Below are 18,345 nucleotides of genomic sequence, written 5' to 3' on the forward strand. Positions count from 1 at the left end.
TAGTACATGTTTGTTATGTCATGCCATAAATTAAATACAATTTAAATTATTCGCCAAGCTAAGACATAGACTAACATAGAAAAAAAAATGTTTACAAGCATTAATAAAAAAATGTTGGTTATTAGTTGTTAGTCTTCTTCATATTTAACCTATATTAGTTTATTTTTGATATTTCTACCAACCACAGCTTAATTAAAATGTTCTCGGGGAAGAATGTAGATAAAAAAAACACATTATTCAGTCGCCATAGCTTGCTTCAGTCATTTAAAGACAAGGCAATAATATTCAAAATAACCGAAAATACTAAACATATAAATTTTCTGACGTTCAAAAACGTTAGAGTGAGGAATTCTCTCACTTATACTGCTGCTACGAGTACGTGGTGCAAATACAGAATAAACTCTATGGACCTTTAACCAGCAAGGGTATAAGGAATTCACAAAAGAACTAAGTACAAAATGGAATGTTTTTATTGAACTAAGCAAATATAAAATCTTTCGGATTGTCCTCGTAGATACACTTGGCCGTCCAGTACGACGCCTCGCAGAGGTCCTTGTATTTATCAGCTGAAAAAAAAACATTACATTTTAATATAATTCAAAGATTAATTTTGCCGGTGACTGCATGTCAGAGAGAATCCATGAGCAAAATTTTTTTTTTCTCCTTCAGTGGATCCTGGTGTGAAAGTTGAAAGTGGCCTTATGGCAATCCGATTACATAAGCGTCTAAAATGTCTCAATCGGATTAATATGTCCCCAGAGTCATATTTTTGTGCTGCAGGCCGCTGCTAATGGGTCATTGTGGAAGTTATTGGAGGAGTTCTGTATTTCAGCATCGACGTCCTATGGCTGAAATGATGATAATGATGATTAAGATTAAGATAATCAATACTAATAATGACTTACAAACAGTTTTGCACTTTTCGATGGATTTCTTGACAGATTCCTTTAGATCATTGGGGTACATCATGTCCACCTGTTTGATAGACGCTTCGTAGTTCAGTTTATTGTTTTTTACCTGAAAAAAAATACACTAAAGGACTACCCCCGAAATCGTGTCAGACCTAATTTATAAACTTCAGGAGTTTGTACAGTCAGCAATACCGAGTTTCTTGCGCTGCTTCTTCTCAGCACTGGCCCATTTATTGTCCCGAAGCAGTGGTAGGTTTAATATTGGGACGTGTAAAAGTGCTTTTTAAAAGCCTATTTGTAAAAATAAATGAGTTTTAGCGTCCAATAGTTCGTGACACCGAAAATGGTCAAAAAGTTGACAAATCAACCATTTTGCGGACTTTAGGTGTCACAAACTATTTGACGCTGACTGGACTGAACAAAAGGATTTAAAACTATGGATACTCACGACTTGTGTCATCTGGTAAATGCAAGCAATGTAACACATAACATTTCTATCCTCTATGAATTTGCCTTTCTCGATACCGCTGATTAAATCTAAAATTATTTAAAAAATGTATATTTTTTAGTTATAATCGCTAGAAATATTACATTTATTATGGTACCTTCTGCGACTCCTGTTTTTGTCAAGCAGTTCTTTCTCAACATTTTCCCTGAATTTTTCAGTTGCTGTCTGGTCATCTGAAGAAAATATACTTGATAATAAAATAAAACACTTTTTAAAATTATACAAAACACAAATACAAAAATATTTATTGTGAATCATAGATGAAATGGTGACACTAATTTTTAATGTTTTCCAAATGAAACGTAACTGTATCATGGGTAAACAACTGTAAGCAAAGTCTACAAATCGGACCCAATAGAAAAACTTGTACTTACCGCATCACTGGAACTGATAAAAAACGCCAACAGCAACAAAAACAAATCAGTTCCTTTAGTCATAGTTAAAGTAGAGCAAAGACTGTGTTTTTTCTTTCTCGGCCATAAATATAAAGAAGACTGACATCCTTATTAATGCTTACAAGATGTACTTAAGTTGGATAACTGACAAATGACATGGTGATTACATGGGTTTATCTGGCAACCACGCCTTGTATGTGCATTCTGTAAAGTACTATAGCTTGTGTTATGGCATACTAGTAGTTAGCAATGGTAACTGTACCCTGAGCACGAATTACTCTTGTGATTGCATTCCATAAACAACAGGCGCTGTTTGTTCTTCATAAAAAAAACTGTTACCATATCACGTTATTTTATTTTTACTCGGGCACTGCTAAATAACTTTTTTTTAAACAATTCATTAAGTTACAAGTAACAAAATGCATATTTTATTGATCATCATGCATTTAAACAGTTTTAATGAAGACCATACACCGTGTTGATGTTGATTAAACGCCAATATTATAGGTGTACCAGAATCTCATGGCAAACAAAAATATTGGAAAAGTGTGTTTTTCATATGGCAATTGTCTATGGTTTAATTGTCACCTGTCAAAGAAAATTATGAAATCTGTCAGCCGCTGCAAAAATTTTGTAATCTCTTCTTGAATATTTGTTATTTTTGTGAAAAAGTCGAAAAAGATCAAGCAAGTCATATTGTTTTCAATGTGAATTGTAAAATAAGGCATAATTCAAAGTCAATCTTTGATTCTAAAGCGCGTCGTCGAGTTGACAGTAAGTTGGACTGAAATGTTTTGATACATTTAGTTTATTACCCAATTACGTCACAAGGAGGGTTATATTTTTTATATTATTCTTAATAGCTGCTTTATCGGGGTTTTTAGGTATATCTCACAAATTGGTGCAGGGGAATGGTCAAAATGTTATGACCATGTAAATAAAATTGAAAAAGATTTTATCTCTTTATTTTGATCATCTATTGAAGAACAAGAAATTGCAAGTGGAGTTCTTAGAATTGTTTTCTAGTTCTGAATGAAGTGATAAGTTAAAAGTATGATGCATAATAAAATTAGTTACTTAAAAGTAATATTACGATTTATTTATTTTTCAAGACATTTTCCCGATGTATAACAACATTCTTCATACACAGACCTACCTAAAATGTATATTCGTACTTCATGGTCATTAATATTAGTCATAAAAGTAAAAAATTAAACAGTATCAAGATCGTTTATTCCAATTTCCCCAGTATTGCTCGCAACAAAGTTTATTTTCCCTATTTGCCATGAGATTCTGGTACACCTATAGATATGAACAAAATAATCAAACATAAATAGGATAGTATGTACCTACCTATTTTTAATACTGTTTGGTAGAGTTTTGATTTTTCAATATTTTCTTAGGTATGTCGTGGTACCAGAAAATGAAAGAATATTTTCGTACTTTATTTATTTATTTTAGATTATATAACATACATCATTACCGCACTGTAAGTAACAATAAGTCTAACATAGCAAACTTTAAAATGACGAAAATTTTCGTTGATTAATTTCGTTGTACTTAATTTTAAATTCGTAAATTAATGTAATAATTAATATTATATGTTTAAGCAAAAACGAAGTTGTCCGGGTCAGCTTCGTAAATGCACTTGGCCGTCCAATACGACGCCTCGCAGATGTCCTTGTATTTTTTAGCTGTAAAAGGAAAAATTTTCATTTGTTTTCAACGGATAACTTTATTTACTTAACGCATCGTTTGCCATTTACTGGAGTGTTTTACTACAGGCATCCTTTTTAAAAGACTCTACTGAGACAAATCCAATGAACGATTTAAAATTCCTCCGTTCCTGTATCTGGTAAACACTGTTTTTAAGAAATAAATCGAAAGTATGTCGATAGATCTTATAACTTTCTAAAATAAAAGTTTTACTGTTTGGTACTTCATTGGCGAGCCATATAACTCCTGCCCTAGAGGTGGAATGGTGGAATTGTGTAAAGCAATCGTAATCATTTGATAGTTCATAACGTACGATAAAGTCAGTTATACAAAGCATTTGACAGAATAATCGTACTACATTATGAACTGTCAAATGATTACGATTGCTTTACACAATTCCACCTCTGACTGTCCATTAATTACGTGAAGTATTTTGGCGATTTTGGGCCCTTCTCCTTTCGTGAGATAACATAGTTTGGGTTCGACTCCTTTCTCCTCCCTCTAATCTCATGTGAGATTTTGAAACCAGGCGTGACGATGATAGTACCTACCTACTTATAGTTAAGGAACTTTTTCATTTTCCTTACCGACGGGCCTGCATTGCTCTATGGCTGCTTTGACGGGCTCCTTCATTTCTGGCGGGAACAACATGTCCACTTGCTTCAACATCGCGTCGTGCATTATCTTGTTGTTCTTTACCTGAAAGTATTTCTGACTGTTATTAACTATTAGCGGCCGCGTTGGATCGTGGATCCCGTTTTACCCCCTTAGGGGCCCGTTCCCGTGGGAATTTCGGGAATTCCTTTCTTAGTACACCTACGGTACCTAAGCTACGTCCCTTCCAAATTTCAAGTGCCTACGTTTAGCCGTTTAGGCTGTGCGTTGATATGTCAGTCAGTCAGTCAGTTTCTCCTTTTATATATTTAGAAGATGAAGGAGAGATCCTTCTTTGACGTGTGAGTTGTGACAACTACGCTCACAATCCTGTTTAAATGTGTGTTAAATTATAGTCGGACGACAACTTCCCATAGATTTTACTTCTTTAGGTATTCTAAACTTTAGCAATTCTGAACTATACTAACAGCGCAGGACCGTTCATTGTGGAAAACCTTGGGGGAGGCCTTTGTCCAGCAGTGGACGTCATTTGGCTGATACGAAGGTAGAGTTTCTTGTAAAGTAAGCTCTACATGCAATTTTCAGGAAAAGATCACGCATGATTATGAACATCTTTTACTATGAAATAAATTGATGAAAAACAGCTGCTCTGTACATTATGGTTGAATGGATAACATTTTGTAACTATTCAACTTACGGCTTGTCCCATAGTGTAGACGCACGCGATGTAGCACATGACGTTATTTTCTTCAATGAACTTTCCTTTATCAATGTCTCCAACTTCCTCTGTAAAATAAAATATGTATAACATTTTATTTATGTTATTTCATAATAGACTGAAAATGATAAGATGCAGAATGAAAACAAGTTAGAATTACCAATGTAACTAACTTACTATTATGTTAGGAATTAAATGTTATATTATGTGCGTTTACCATTATACTCGTAAGTCCTATAAAGTACTTAGGTAACAATTTTCTTCAATAATTTATGGGGCAGCGATTAAGATTATTTACACAAATAAAACCCTAAAAAAATTGTTGTAACATCGTTCAACTAGTCACCCTACTTAATTATAAAGTATTATTATTATTTACTACTAATTTTGACAAAGAAATACCTTCAGTTACTGCACATTTCGGCATGCAAGTCTTTTTCAAAAGTTTTCCGGAATTTTTAAGTTGTTGTTTTGTCATCTGCAAAAGTTAAGCTAAGTTTTTATTTTTAGCCATAAAGAAACAAAATGAAAATTAAAGCCATGCCATTGTTTAAAAAAATTGGATAGGTGCATGAAAACTTTTGGGAAATAAATTAAAAATATAGATACTTCGACGAAATTTATTGTTTGATCAATTTACTTACCGATAAAACATAAGAAGTGCTTAATAAAATAAAAAGAACCAAACAATTAAGATGAAGTTGCCTGAAGAACATTGTCAAGATGAGCTCAGAGACAAGGTTGCACGCAAATGGACGGACAAACAATTAATCTGTATTTGGAGAGGTGTTCTTTATAGGCTAAGAAGGCGTTAATTAAATACTAGTTGTTACACACTTAGTTATCTTAGTTACTAATCATGCGCACACTTTAGACTAAGAGAATACACAAAACATTGAAGTATTTTTTTGCATTTTTTAACCACTCTTATGATGTCTGGTCGAACATTTTGTAATTAAATCTTAATTAATATAAGTTGTCAGCATTATAATTGTTGTTAAAATATTATTGTAAATGTTTTGACTATTGAATTCTGGAAAATAATAATCATTTTATGAAAATTTCCATTTCTTTTCAATTAAGAGACTTGCGAACGATGTTAATTGTACATTATTTTGAAATTTTCCAGCATTTTTCAATTATTGAATCAAATTAAGATCAAGGACAGAGAGATACAATAAGTAATTTGTATTCATTTATTTTCCATTAATACAAATCGCTAGTGTACGCCCGCGTGTTAAATAAATCACATTTCATTCGACTAAGAAACGCCTTTTAATTGTAATTAATACGTATCAATTAACTTTTAGAGCTAGATAATTGCAAAGGTATTGTATTTAGATAAATACTATTAATTCTATTTTTACAGCAATTGCGATCAGATACGTGATACATAACTCGCAGAATTGCTAAAATCAAATGGCAGTGGGGCACACAGCTCGTAGAGACGATGGCCGTTGGGGCAGAAAAGTTATCGAGTGGCGACCACGGGCTGGAAGACGTAGCGTGGGCAGGCCTCCTACTAGGTGGACCGACGATCTGGTAAAGGTCGCGGGAAGAGCCTGGATGCGGGCAGCGCAGGACCGTGCATTGTGGAAAACAACCTTGGGGGAGGCCTTTGTCCAGCAGTGGACGTCATTTGGCTGAGACGAACGAACGTGATTCTTAACATCTTTATACCAGAAGTGATTTGTGTTTGAATTTTAATAGAGAAAAAGCTCTGAGGTATGTGTAGCAAAACTCTTTTGAAGACACTTAGTTTATTTGGTGTTTCACTAAATTCAATAATACTAATAAAAATTATAAATAATGCTTTGCTTTGGATTTGTACCAGTGGGCGAGGTGGGAATAGTCTCTTAATAATATTCAACAATTATAATCCTACAATAAATGTGTGCTTAAAATTAAAGTGAGTAGAATAGTGTACAGTAGACAGCACATCAAATTAGTAATTCACACTACACAACATGCTGTTAAATTAGAAACCATAATTAATGTGTTAATTTAATGTTTGTGTATTCTTCTAAGATTCAAGGAAAGACGAAGTTCGGCGGGTCTGTCTCATACAGACACTTAGCTGCGTAGAAAGCTGCTTCGCACAGGTCGTTGTATTGGGCCTCTGCAATACATTTTAGTTTATTAATTCTTTTTTTTTATTTTTTTCGTCATTAATTAAGTAACTGCCAAATAACTGCCTTGCTATGCATAATTTTTTTTTTAAACTTTAAGACATCAAAAAATGCAATTTTATCGGCACCCCTATATTTTTTTTAACCGTAATCTGTTCTGAGTCTTGGAAATAAAATAAAAGTATTTTCTCAAAAACGCTTTGTTTGTTTTCCTCGCGATAAAGTTTCGGAAAATTGGATAACTCTGTGACTACGAAAATATTTGAATTCTGATCTAAATAAGGAGAGATTAATTTTGGTTGACTTTGTTGAATTGTTAGGCTACTTTATCATGAAAATAGGGGTAGATTTATTTATATTTGTATCGATATGAACTTACGAACGCCATAGCACTGGTCGACGGCATATTTGACGGACTCTTTCATGTCGACGGGGTACAAAATGTCCACCTGCTTGTTTACTAGATCCTTGTCTATCTTTTCGTTTTTTACCTGAAATGGTGGCGTGTTTTTTTTAGTACTTGACTAAATAAGACTACATAACCTGTTATTTGTGTGCAATCATTCACTTAGACCTAACTGAAAATAGCAGCTTTAAGCGTACATTCATGAATTTAAACACATTCTCATTTGTGGCGTTTTAATTTTCGTTGTCCTTCGCGTTTTCTTTAACTACTTAATTCGAATATATTTACTTATCTAAATCAATCTTCGTTCTTACCACTTGAATAGTTTTGTAGACACAAGCGATGTAACACATAACTTTACGATCCTCTATAAATTCTCCTTGCTCTATATTTTTCACTTTGTCTGAAAGTTTTTAAATTATTCAACGTAAATAATTGAAATGACAATCTCAAAAGGGCACTGAAAAGTTTGTCAATCTCCTTTCAAATAATATTTTTACTATTCCTACCTACTTATTTAAACCGAAAATTTTAATAAATAAGTGCAGGGTAACTAGTTGAACGTTCTAAACATATTTTAAATGAAAACTGGTATCCGAACAAATAGTAAGTAAATAGGTATGTGTTTAGTATATGGAAATAAATGTTTGTAAACTGACCTTCTGAAACTCCAATTTTGGGCATACATTGTTTCTTCATAACAGTTAAAGTCTTCTTAAGTTGAGCTCTTGTCATCTAAATACATAAATGTAGATTTTAAATGGATAATTTCAAATACAAAATAATTTTAAGTCTATACTTCAGAGTCAGTCTATACTAGAGTCGTTTTGTAAGTATTTCATGGCTTTAGGATTAACTGATTCTAAAAAATAAATATTATACTCACCCCAAATACATCTTCAGTGTAGAGCAGGAAAAGTAAAACCACAACAATATTTTTCATTTTTTTTTAATCTTCAGAACCTCAAAACTCTACAAATGAAGCCGGACTAACCCAAAAAATCGGTTCGCGAATAATTTAAGGATGTTTTTAAAAACGTCCGTTTAGGTGGGCTATAATTTTTGCAGCTTAATTGAATGGTAGAAAACTGTTTGTCATTCGTTTTCAATTGAGTTATTGTTAGAATGAATTTTGGTAATGACAGGGTTAAAAGTAAAACCACTCACTGGTAGTAATTTTGCATTTACTCGTACTGTACTAAATTAGGGTTAAATACACGCACTTTTTTGCTAGATTTAGAGCATTAAAATTTAAATTTGAATAACTATGAATTCGCACAAAATCTTATTCAGTTTTGCGTCTTACTACGAATTTAATTCTAATTTTAATTTTTTTTTCTTCTATGTTAACTAATGCTCCCATACAATCATATATTTGTTAGGGTCTACGGGAACACGAAGTTTTCAGCATCGAAGTCGTACATGCATTTTGCAGTCCAATAAGAGGCTTCACATATGTCTTTGTACTTCTTGGCTGTAACAAAAAAACAACGTACCTAATTAATTCTCTAGAATAGAAAGTCGATCCATGGGTAGAACTAGAACGAAATGTACATTCTAACCTATCTAGCCTCTCTGTGAGACGTTTTATGAAAGAGGGCTTTATGTACTTATCCAGCATGATTATGGTAATAATAAAGTCCAAAATCCTTTGAATTTTTCATATTATTGCCAAAACTTACCAATATCCTTGCATTGCGTAGCCGCAGCCTTCACCGCGTCCTTCATTTCAGGAGGGAACATCATGTCCACCTGTTTCAGAACTGCTTCGTAGCTCAACTTATTATTTTTTACCTGAAAAGCCACTTTTATTAGTTAACTACCTGAAATACCTACATCAAGAACAAGTCAAATTAACGCAAAGTATCCTTAAAAATCATGTACCTAGATACAAAAAAAACTTACGACTTGTGTCATAGAGTAGACGCAGGCAATGTAGCACATCACATTGCGGTCTTCTATGAACTTGCCCTGTTCGATCTCACCCACTTGCTCTACAAAACATAATAGGGTAAACCGATAGTCCGATAGTCATTGGACGCTGCCAGTCATTAGACAAAACAACCCTTGAATTTTCTTAAAATGAATATTCCTTCAAATCGTCGCTTGCCTCTCTAACTGACGTATCTGACATTTTTTTCGAAACTGAGTTATCTACACCATCTTAATCAATTTCGCAAGACGAATCGATCTGTCTAATCGCCTGAAAATTTTGCAAAATGTCCGTTACGTCAGTTAGAGGCAAGCGACGAAATACAATGAATATTCCTTCAAAAAACGCTCTTTTTTCTCCATCAGTCGGAATCTCTCAGTTGTTGAAATAGAAATGCTATTTTTAATTCAGTAAATAACTGTCCAATTCAAAGTCAAACTACGTGTTAATTAAGATATGACGTAATAATTATTAAACAAATGAATTTATATTCAAGTCATTATCATGCTGTGTTCATACAATCCATTCAGCCCTGGCCACAAAGAAAAAAAAGTAGCTAAGCCATAAAACCAAATAAGAATAAAAATAATAAATAACAAACAAATGACTGTAAATTTTTTGGAACACACAATCTACAATGAAGAAAATTTTACCTTCCGTGACATCGTTTTTGGGCATACAAGACTTTTTCATAAGCTTTCCAGAATTTTTCAGTTGCTGCCTTGTCATCTAAAATACAGTCGTTTAACATTTTAATGTTTTTGAGTTAAAAAGTAACGTTTTCAGAACTTTATTTGAACCTGACTTGAGATTTGGACCCGAATCAGCTTAGAGAAATGTGCATTTATTTGAAGTTATAGAGTCAACCTCATTATCAATAATTAAAACCTTACCCCGAAACTTGTATCAAGCAGTAAAATAAGAACTAAAAGTAATTCACAAAGAAGCAAAGATTTTTTCACACCCATTATAATGAAACGTTTAACACCGTCAAGTCAAAAAGAAACTATTTGTATGTTGTCTAAGGATTTAATTTTATACCCTACTTATCGTTTACGAGATTGATTGATTACAATGTACTAGTAATTTTGACGTTTAAATAACTTAGCATTCCGTCTCATTATGAATGTAATGAGTGTCTCATACAGCCTTTCAGGCTTCAACTACTTCAACTCATTCATAGTCACATGACAGTCCATTCATAAACCAGCAATGAGTACCTAAATAGATATTATAGTCACATTTTAACCGACTTTAACAAAAGGAGGAGGTTCGGTTGGTGTATTTTCTTTTCATTTTACTTTAATGACGAGCAGACGGATCACCTGATGGCAAGTGATTACCGCCGTCCATAGACACCCATAGCCCCGGGGGAGTCACAGGACTCACAGGTTCTTTTAATATAGATCTAGGTACACAGAGAGTAAAGAATTGATTGTTTGTTTGTATTAAATATGCTCCAAAGTACTGGAGAGATTTGAAAGTTTCATCGGCCTTTAGAATTCTACAATAGCCCTGATTAATTTAGGCCAGTTGGTTTATTATAAAATACATCACACACACCTCTACCAGTTATTTAGGTACTTACGTAATAACGAGGGTAATTATGAAAAACTAGGAACTTAACAGCTGTCAATAATTAACAATTAGAAGTGTATAATTTCACTAAACTGCAACTCTGTTTTAGGTAGGGTGTCCACATCATCATGTGAATCGTGAGAAAATAAGAAATGACTTCAAATCCAAAAGGGAACATTATCTATGTATGTCCTGAAATATTGAAATCAAATCCCATCATTTTTCAGCCCTACTACGAAAACTCATAGGTATTTATGTTTTTGATGAAACGACAAGAACAGCTAATGCCAAATTCTTGGTTAGCATCTTTGCAAACTAGGCAGAAGCGAATAACAAAGTAAAATATAGTGTATTTTATACACATCGATGAGAGGGACGATATCCGTTATTTTGAGAAGGTCTTCCATTCTGGTGAATTCTGGACACACTATTATAGCCAATGGACTGATTAACCATTCGTCTTAGAATCGTCTCCTGTAATTATGTCGAACCTCATATATAGAGGTGGAGATAACCCAACTTGCTGACATATCAGGGTCATGTCATGTCCAACAGTTAAGTAGAGTGATAGTCAAAATAATATTATGCTTCTTACACAATTAGCCAAATTCTTAGTGGTTCTAGCAACGTGTGAAGCGGTGAGTTTTTTCTGAACAAATAATTTGATGCATTACTCTACCACTTTGAGCTTCTGTATAAAAATATGGCCTATAGTGAGAGGCCGCGTTTCCGAACCATAATTTTGTCATCCATCACTGGTAAACACACATTGGTTGTAGACTTTCGTCTTCAGGCAATGAGGTATTTTGGACGAAAAGATCTTGCGTAGTTTCTCGAACGCTGCCCAGCCGAGTTGGATTCCACGATTGACCTCTTTCTCGAAATAGTTAGATCCAACCTAGCTGAATCGTTTGTCCGAGGTAGATGTACTTGTCAGCAATCTCGAGACTTGAGCTCCCAACCAAAATTGGGTACGGCACAACATGGATATTCGGGACATGGACTTGAGCACTGCTTCGGGACAACAATATGAGCCAGTACTGAGAAGAAGCAGAACAGGCTTCTAATTAGTAGATAATGGAACAGTTATTACATCTAGCTTATTAAAATACTTACGTGACCTACACTGCAGTGATCATTATTACCTACCTTATTACCGTATTATTCCTAACAAGACTTGTTAGCCCACTTACTCACACAAAAGTGACATAAACATTCAGTGAATTCTATTATTTCAGATGACTTTGAAACAGATAAAAAACACCGGCAAGATGATGAGGAAATCCTGCCAGCCGAAAAACAACGCCGCTGATGGTAATGATCATTAAAAATACATAAAACTTGAAAATTACGTTATGCATATATTTTGTGTTTTATAAACTCTACCGATTTTCGACTAGTCGAGAATATTCTAAAACTGCACTATAAAATAAGGGTGTTTTAGTTCCATTGGTTTGTGACAGTTTTTGTAGAAACAAGCAACTAGTAGCCCGACGGTTTAAGCAGCGAACTGATCGATTCGAGAGGTCTCAACACCGGACTATTGTAATGAAGATGAACCTACTCCTAACACAAGTTTAAGTGAAAGAATCAGCAGGAATATTAGTAATTTAGATATTGACGATGTTTTTGCAGAAAAGATCGACCCATTAAATGACGGCATATTTATAGACGAAAAGGAAGTCAAATGCTACATGGCCTGCATCATGAAAATGGCTAACACGGTTTGTACCTTACAACCCGAACGAGCTAACTGTGCACTGCGCTGGAATGCGATTCCCTCGCACTTACCCGCACACCTCGCATTCGCCCCGTTCCGTACTAGAGCGTCGACACGGTAATAATATCATACAGTATTATAACTTCATATAAACAGACGGAACGAGAACTTTCTTTCGAAATTCAAATCTCGGTATGCGCTCGGTATGCAAAAGTCGGGGGTGTCGCGAATGTGCCGAATGGATAGTGATAAAAATGACAAAACTGATTGAATTTGACTGACCGTCATTTACGGTCAAATTGGTCAAAAACTAGTCAAATTGTCATTTTCAGTCAGTTTGATTTGAAATGAAAATTATATTGTATTAAACCAGCTTTTGCCCACGACTTCGCCCGCCCAAAATTAAAATAACAGATCATTATGATTATTAAAGTTTCAAAATTATTTAAGTAGTTTTTACTAAATTAAATCTACTAATAACAAAACAACACACATTTTTAACCTATTCCATTCACAAAGTATTTTGTTATTCTAACTAAATAAAAAAATACAATCACAAAACTAGATAGAAATTCTAAGTAGGCAGATGTAATTACCTAAACTGGGTAATGTACGTGGGCAGCCCTATCGCATGTTGTCATACTGTGACGTGACGCGCGACTGTTGACATTTATTTCAAAAATATGGCCGAGTTGGAATACTGTATAGATAGTATTACCGTGGCGTCGATGTGACGTCACGGCTGCCAGATGCGCAGTTAACTCGACTGGGTTGTACTTACTTATCATACTATACTTTTGCAAATTTATTTTAATTCCTTTCAAAGTCAAGTACCTACTAAGGGTCTTGCTCCTGCAGCGAAAACTAAATTATCTGATGATGTCAAAGAAGGTCGTATTTTCATAAATAATTTCCTTCCAGATAAAAAACGGCAAACCAAACTACGAAGCAGCTATAAAACAAGTAGACCTTCTGCTCCCTGAAGACATGAAGGAACCAGCCAAAGAGGCTTTAGCAGCTTGCAGAAAAGTTCGTAAGTGTTACGTTATGTGAATTATTATTATTTAAACCAGGTGGGAAAGGCCGCCCGTAAAGAATACATTTCCCCACTGCCAACAGGAGGCGTGTCGTAAGAGGCGACTAAATCCTGTAGCAAAAAATGGGCAGCAGCAATTTATTTTTAAAAAATTGCGCTCGCCAACCCGCCTGCCAAGCATGACGAGTACTGGCAATTCCCTCCCAATCGAATACACAAAATGTTGGTAAATGGGTGCAAAAAATGGTACTATTAAGTATTTGTGTTTATTTTTCAGCGGACGCATACAAAGACACGTGTGACGCAGCTTTCCACGTCACCAAGTGCATCTACAATCACAACCCAAGTATATTCTTTTTCCCATAATAAAAAGTACTCATTCGTAAACTATTTTATTTTGTGACACCTATTGACTAGAACTTTTATGATAAACCAACTGAAAGATTTGTAAGGCACCTGAGGCCGACTGCACCAACGAAAGACTCCCATTTGAACTAAGACTTTTATAGACCCAGGAGTTTAGTTAGCCTCTCGCGGTCCTACGAACTTTTTTTTTGTTTGATTTCGGGGCCTACACCGAACAGATTGGAACCCTTAGGCGACAGAGACAGAAACTCAGTAAAACTCATTTATTTCTGTAAGTAGGCTTTAAAAAAGCACTTTTACACGTCCCAGTATTAACCCTACCACTGCTTCAGGACAATAAATGGGCCAGTGCTGAGAAGAAGCAGCGCAAGAAACAAGAAAGAAAAGAAGAGATTAGCCTGCTAAATAAAAAATAAATAGTTCAAATTCCACCTGAGGCAGTCGATGTACCAATAGTCTTAATCTAGTCTAGGTGTTACCTAGAAGTAGATGTTTGATATGATGAAAAAAATACTGACTAACATAATTATACAGGAGAACAGAAAAATATTTAAAATATCACAGACTTCCGCCAGCAAAACACTATGCAGCCATAATGGTCCATTAACACGCGTTTTTTCTGCAGACTTATAATTTGTGTTGTACCACGTATGACACCTGTATAATTAAGAGCAATTTCATTGTATGAAATTGCAAACGTAGAAGACAAAAATATCATAGAATTTTATTTCGTTCACACATCAAAAGTGTCAAGAAAATAACGTCTACTGTTGGATTGAGATTTCCACAACGACCGGCCCACAGTGGTCCCGATTTAATAAAACATGGACATTGATGCTAGAAGCACGAATTTTTTTTTGATGGTTACTGTTATGATAACTAATAAGGCAAAAAAATGTTACAATCCTACGACGTCTATTTCGTAGTAAAAAAATATATATACATATTTTTTGTATGGAAGAAATTACGTTTCTGTCAATTTTTCGAAATTCTTAACACGTTGAGTGCGAAACCAGGTCTATAGACCTTGTGTACGTCTCGCTTACCGTGCGGCTAAGAAAATTATAGTCTTCCTTGCCGTGCGAAAGGCATAACTTCAATTGGGTCCGGAGTAGGAAAGTGATGAATATACAACGTGTCCCAAAATTCAAGGATAAGCCGGAGCCGCAGGATGGACACAGTCATGANTTTTTCGGTGGTAAAAATGCATTGAGTTGCATACCCGCCGCTGTGGTCAGGCGACGGGTTATGTGGGGCTCTCCCCTCCAGAAGGGAGGGGCCTACCCACTAAAAATCCACCATCTCCGTCTCGCTGAGCACCTGTTATTTAGTTTTTCTGAGTTAAACCTACGCACCTACCTATCTATTCGCCGTTCCCATGGGCGGGCCAGCTGCTGCAGGAAGGACAGCCGCTCCGTGCTGGAAATCTATTTAATCTTAGCCCAGAAGCTGGGTATGACTACCCCGCCCCTCTCCTCTCCCCAGGTCATAAACTGGGCATGACTTCCCCCTCGGCCAGAAGTTGGGTATGATTTATGAACCCATCGACCAGTGATTTTGAAAAATTACTGGTCGATGGGTTACTTTATTTTGAAGAATAAATGTTATTAAAAGTTTTTTTCTNTGCCCTGCGCTGCCCGTATCCAGGTACTTCCCACGGCCTTCATCAGATCGTCGATCCACCTAGCCTGCCGAGAAGCCTGCCCAAACTAGGGTATGTCTTTCGGCGGCTACTCATCATATTTTACTGTAAACGTAGAAGAACTGGACCATATCCAGCAATGGACTGACATTGAATCATGATGATGGCAAATAAGTGGTTACTATAACCACTATAACGCTATAACCAAGTACCTGAAAAAGCCAAATTATTGTCGGTATCAAAATGATTGCAGCCTTTATACGAAACCACCGGATCGTCACTAATGATGGAAGCGAGAAGGTAATGAAAACGAGTTGCCTAATATTTTGGTACTTACGCCAAGGTATAAATGGTATCATGTAATATTACTCTTATGTATGATTACTTGTTATAGAGAAATTGCTAATTAGGCAGACTACAGATTAGGGTGTGTGGGGATCAGGAAAAACAATATATTTTTCTCGCAATAGGAACAGTCACATTGAAAATACTCTTAGGTACCTACTTTATAGTCAGCATATTCTTCTTCTCAGTCGTTACACTCTTGACAGAGTGGTCGTAGTCGTCAGGAGTAGTACCTACCTGTATGTATGGATTGGATTCAGGAGTAAAGACCAGAAGAAAAAAAAAGATGTCTCGCCATCTTTGCCTGTTGGTGGTTAGCTTGGTGCATTAGCAGTAGCATCACAAAAGTGTTTTGTAGCTATTTTTAGGTGAATAATGTTAAAAACTTAAATTCAGCAAGCTCACGATACCTAATTGACTGTATCTCTGTATCGCCAAGGTCGTTTAATAAAAATCTCTAAATGATACGCCGCCATTAGTAAGTCCAGATCAACTATCTATCGAAATCATTATCTAAATGTGAATCAGTTTCAGGATCGAAATCCGATCGTTACGAACATTACATGCATAATTAGACAGTCATAATAACGGTATATAAAAAACAATTTCACCACAAAATCGCCATTCACTGCGTTCGTCTGCTACAATGATTTTTAAGATAATATTCGTGGCGTTTATCGTTGCTGGAACTCACGTAAGTAAATAACTGTATCAAACAATTTGTACTTATGAATTAACACCACAATTACACACAATAAAATGAAATTAACTTATCTGTAGGCTCCTTTGTGATCACTATTCACCCTCACACCTAAGTGTTGAGAATCCAACACTATCGACTTTTGAGAAATGCCAGTTAGATCTTCGTTAACCGTTGGATTGTTGTAGAGAAGTCACTTTTGACACAAGCACATAAATATTTCATTTAGCACACTTGGAAGGGTTTAAACCTTTAAAAATTAGTGTTATAAACTCTAGAAAACTGAAGCTAAAAAAACACGTATGAAAGACAGCAAGAATCAGTAGCACATACCTCTAAAATAGGTGACTTCATTCCACTTCTCCAGGCGTCGCGGTCTCCAGCAGAAATCCGGCAATGGTTGTTGAGCCAAGCCCTGGACTGCACCAAGAGCAACTTCGTGAGTGCTAAGGAACTGCAGATGTTGATGAGCCTCCATCTGCCTAACACGAAAAGCTCTAACTGCTTTATAGCGTGCGTCTATAAGAAGGTGGAATGGGTGAGTTAACGATCCTTCTTCGTTATTGATAGGACAATTCTTTTTATAATATTTAGCTTTCATCCTGCATTTTTACAAGTTTTTATTTACTTTTTTACTAAATTCTCACTAATACAGGATTTGGCAACACACAAACACTTTAAAAAAGGTAAAAAGGTAACCTTCCCGACGTTTCGACTCAGTTGCACGAGTCATAGTCGCGGGCAGACTGAAGAGATGCGGCGTCGTCTGCTCCGGCGCGATCAATTTTCTTTACCTACCCGCATTTGCACAATATTTTCGACCGTGGTACAGTCATTCCGACAATGTTATATGTTTTTTCATGTTATAAGTACAAGTCTAACATTAGGTATGTTTTTTTTAATAATCTAATAATCTGCGTGCTTATTCTGAAGCATAGAAACGTATAAACAAGTATTGAATCTCATGTTCGAAAAACAGGGAACATCTAAAACCTGTTTTTTTTTATTTGAAACAGTTGCTGCATTGTAGGTAGATGGGGCATTTTTATTAATCAAACAGATTACACCTGTTTTTACTGACTATTTTAGCCAAAGTGTCCTCTTAAAAATTAATATGATTTTTAAAATTTTATTCTGCCTTCAGATGGATGAAAAAGGACAATATAATGTAGAAACGGCCAAAAAAATGGCGGACAGAGATTACGCAGACGACCCGACTAAGATGGAGAATGCTAAAAAATTGTTTGAAATGTGTAAAACAGGTAAAGTTCTGTACGAAATGAGGAGTCACATTTTATTTTATTTATTTATTTATTAACACCAACAAGACATACACCATTTTAGACAATATTATACATGCTTATATAATAGGTTAAGTGCTATCTTAATTATAGGCGTTACACAAAAGAAATTGAATTAACGTAGCACAGAACATTAGTAAATTTTAAATTGAAATAAGTTAAATAACAATAAATTAGTAATTTTACAATAATTTTGCAAAAAAATACTTTTATGAAATTAAATTATGATCATTCTATAGTGCGTTAAATATATAAATTAGAAAAGACAATCAAGGCAGCAAAATTAGTCCTTTACATTGAAACAATTGTTTAATTTTATCAAAACT

The 18,345-nt window shown here is 35.1% G+C and overlaps 4 protein-coding genes across 4 annotated transcripts; 1 reads left to right on the forward strand and 3 right to left on the reverse strand.

The window, feature by feature from the left end:
• Window positions 1-452: 452 nt before the first annotated feature.
• Window positions 453-17,477, reverse strand: LOC114366319 (uncharacterized). Its single transcript, XM_028323166.1, has 10 exons — window positions 17,418-17,477; window positions 17,052-17,237; window positions 4,843-4,931; window positions 4,118-4,229; window positions 3,423-3,508; window positions 1,794-1,913; window positions 1,517-1,592; window positions 1,360-1,448; window positions 906-1,017; window positions 453-566 (listed from the first exon to the last, which is right to left on the reverse strand). Exons 1-10 carry the CDS (start codon window positions 17,449-17,451, stop codon window positions 478-480), a joined length of 993 nt encoding a protein of 330 aa, XP_028178967.1. The 5' UTR covers window positions 17,452-17,477; the 3' UTR covers window positions 453-477.
• LOC114366172 (general odorant-binding protein 19a-like) lies at window positions 6,889-8,418 on the reverse strand. Its single transcript, XM_028322953.1, has 5 exons — window positions 8,285-8,418; window positions 8,058-8,133; window positions 7,713-7,801; window positions 7,372-7,483; window positions 6,889-6,982 (listed from the first exon to the last, which is right to left on the reverse strand). Exons 1-5 carry the CDS (start codon window positions 8,339-8,341, stop codon window positions 6,894-6,896), a joined length of 423 nt encoding a protein of 140 aa, XP_028178754.1. The 5' UTR covers window positions 8,342-8,418; the 3' UTR covers window positions 6,889-6,893.
• LOC114366156 (general odorant-binding protein 19a) lies at window positions 8,699-10,335 on the reverse strand. The gene is made up of 5 exons (XM_028322937.1): window positions 10,225-10,335; window positions 9,985-10,060; window positions 9,304-9,392; window positions 9,081-9,192; window positions 8,699-8,872 (listed from the first exon to the last, which is right to left on the reverse strand). The coding sequence occupies exons 1-5, from the start codon at window positions 10,297-10,299 to the stop codon at window positions 8,784-8,786; spliced, it is 441 nt and encodes a 146-aa protein (XP_028178738.1). The 5' UTR covers window positions 10,300-10,335; the 3' UTR covers window positions 8,699-8,783.
• On the forward strand, window positions 11,423-14,052 carry LOC114366182 (general odorant-binding protein 72). The gene is made up of 5 exons (XM_028322962.1): window positions 11,423-11,547; window positions 12,148-12,223; window positions 12,545-12,633; window positions 13,551-13,662; window positions 13,943-14,052. The coding sequence occupies exons 1-5, from the start codon at window positions 11,494-11,496 to the stop codon at window positions 14,029-14,031; spliced, it is 420 nt and encodes a 139-aa protein (XP_028178763.1). The 5' UTR covers window positions 11,423-11,493; the 3' UTR covers window positions 14,032-14,052.
• Window positions 17,478-18,345: the final 868 nt, after the last annotated feature.

Source organism: Ostrinia furnacalis, unplaced genomic scaffold (assembly GCF_004193835.3).
Source record: "Ostrinia furnacalis isolate ACB-3 unplaced genomic scaffold, ASM419383v2 OfSCF0069, whole genome shotgun sequence".
NCBI classification, from domain to species: domain Eukaryota; kingdom Metazoa; phylum Arthropoda; class Insecta; order Lepidoptera; family Crambidae; genus Ostrinia; species Ostrinia furnacalis.

What these genes read in the sequence shown, in the direction of transcription:
- LOC114366172 (XM_028322953.1), bottom strand. Translation starts at nt 8,341, where the DNA reads ATGAAAAATATTGTTGTGGTTTTACTTTTCCTGCTCTACACTGAAGAT. An exon ending in CAAAATTGGAGTTTCAGAAG is followed by an intron (nt 7,802 to 8,057) that starts GTCAGTTTACAA and finishes AAAAACTTTCAG; the next exon opens with ACAAAGTGAAAAATATAGAG. An exon ending in TCTACAAAACTATTCAAGTG is followed by an intron (nt 7,484 to 7,712) that starts GTAAGAACGAAG and finishes CCACCATTTCAG; the next exon opens with GTAAAAAACGAAAAGATAGA.
- LOC114366156 (XM_028322937.1), bottom strand. Translation starts at nt 10,299, where the DNA reads ATGGGTGTGAAAAAATCTTTGCTTCTTTGTGAATTACTTTTAGTTCTT. An exon ending in TGCTTGATACAAGTTTCGGG is followed by an intron (nt 10,061 to 10,224) that starts GTAAGGTTTTAA and finishes ACTGTATTTTAG; the next exon opens with ATGACAAGGCAGCAACTGAA. An exon ending in CAAAAACGATGTCACGGAAG is followed by an intron (nt 9,393 to 9,984) that starts GTAAAATTTTCT and finishes TATGTTTTGTAG; the next exon opens with AGCAAGTGGGTGAGATCGAA.
- LOC114366182 (XM_028322962.1), top strand. Translation starts at nt 11,494, where the DNA reads ATGCTTCTTACACAATTAGCCAAATTCTTAGTGGTTCTAGCAACGTGT. An exon ending in TTCTAGCAACGTGTGAAGCG is followed by an intron (nt 11,548 to 12,147) that starts GTGAGTTTTTTC and finishes CTATTATTTCAG; the next exon opens with ATGACTTTGAAACAGATAAA. An exon ending in GAAAAACAACGCCGCTGATG is followed by an intron (nt 12,224 to 12,544) that starts GTAATGATCATT and finishes ATGTTTTTGCAG; the next exon opens with AAAAGATCGACCCATTAAAT.
- LOC114366319 (XM_028323166.1), bottom strand. Translation starts at nt 17,451, where the DNA reads ATGACTCGTGCAACTGAGTCGAAACGTCGGGAAG. An exon ending in TGAGTCGAAACGTCGGGAAG is followed by an intron (nt 17,238 to 17,417) that starts GTTACCTTTTTA and finishes ACCTTCTTATAG; the next exon opens with ACGCACGCTATAAAGCAGTT. An exon ending in CGAAAAGTGCAAAACTGTTT is followed by an intron (nt 567 to 905) that starts GTAAGTCATTAT and finishes TTTTTTTTTCAG; the next exon opens with CTGATAAATACAAGGACCTC.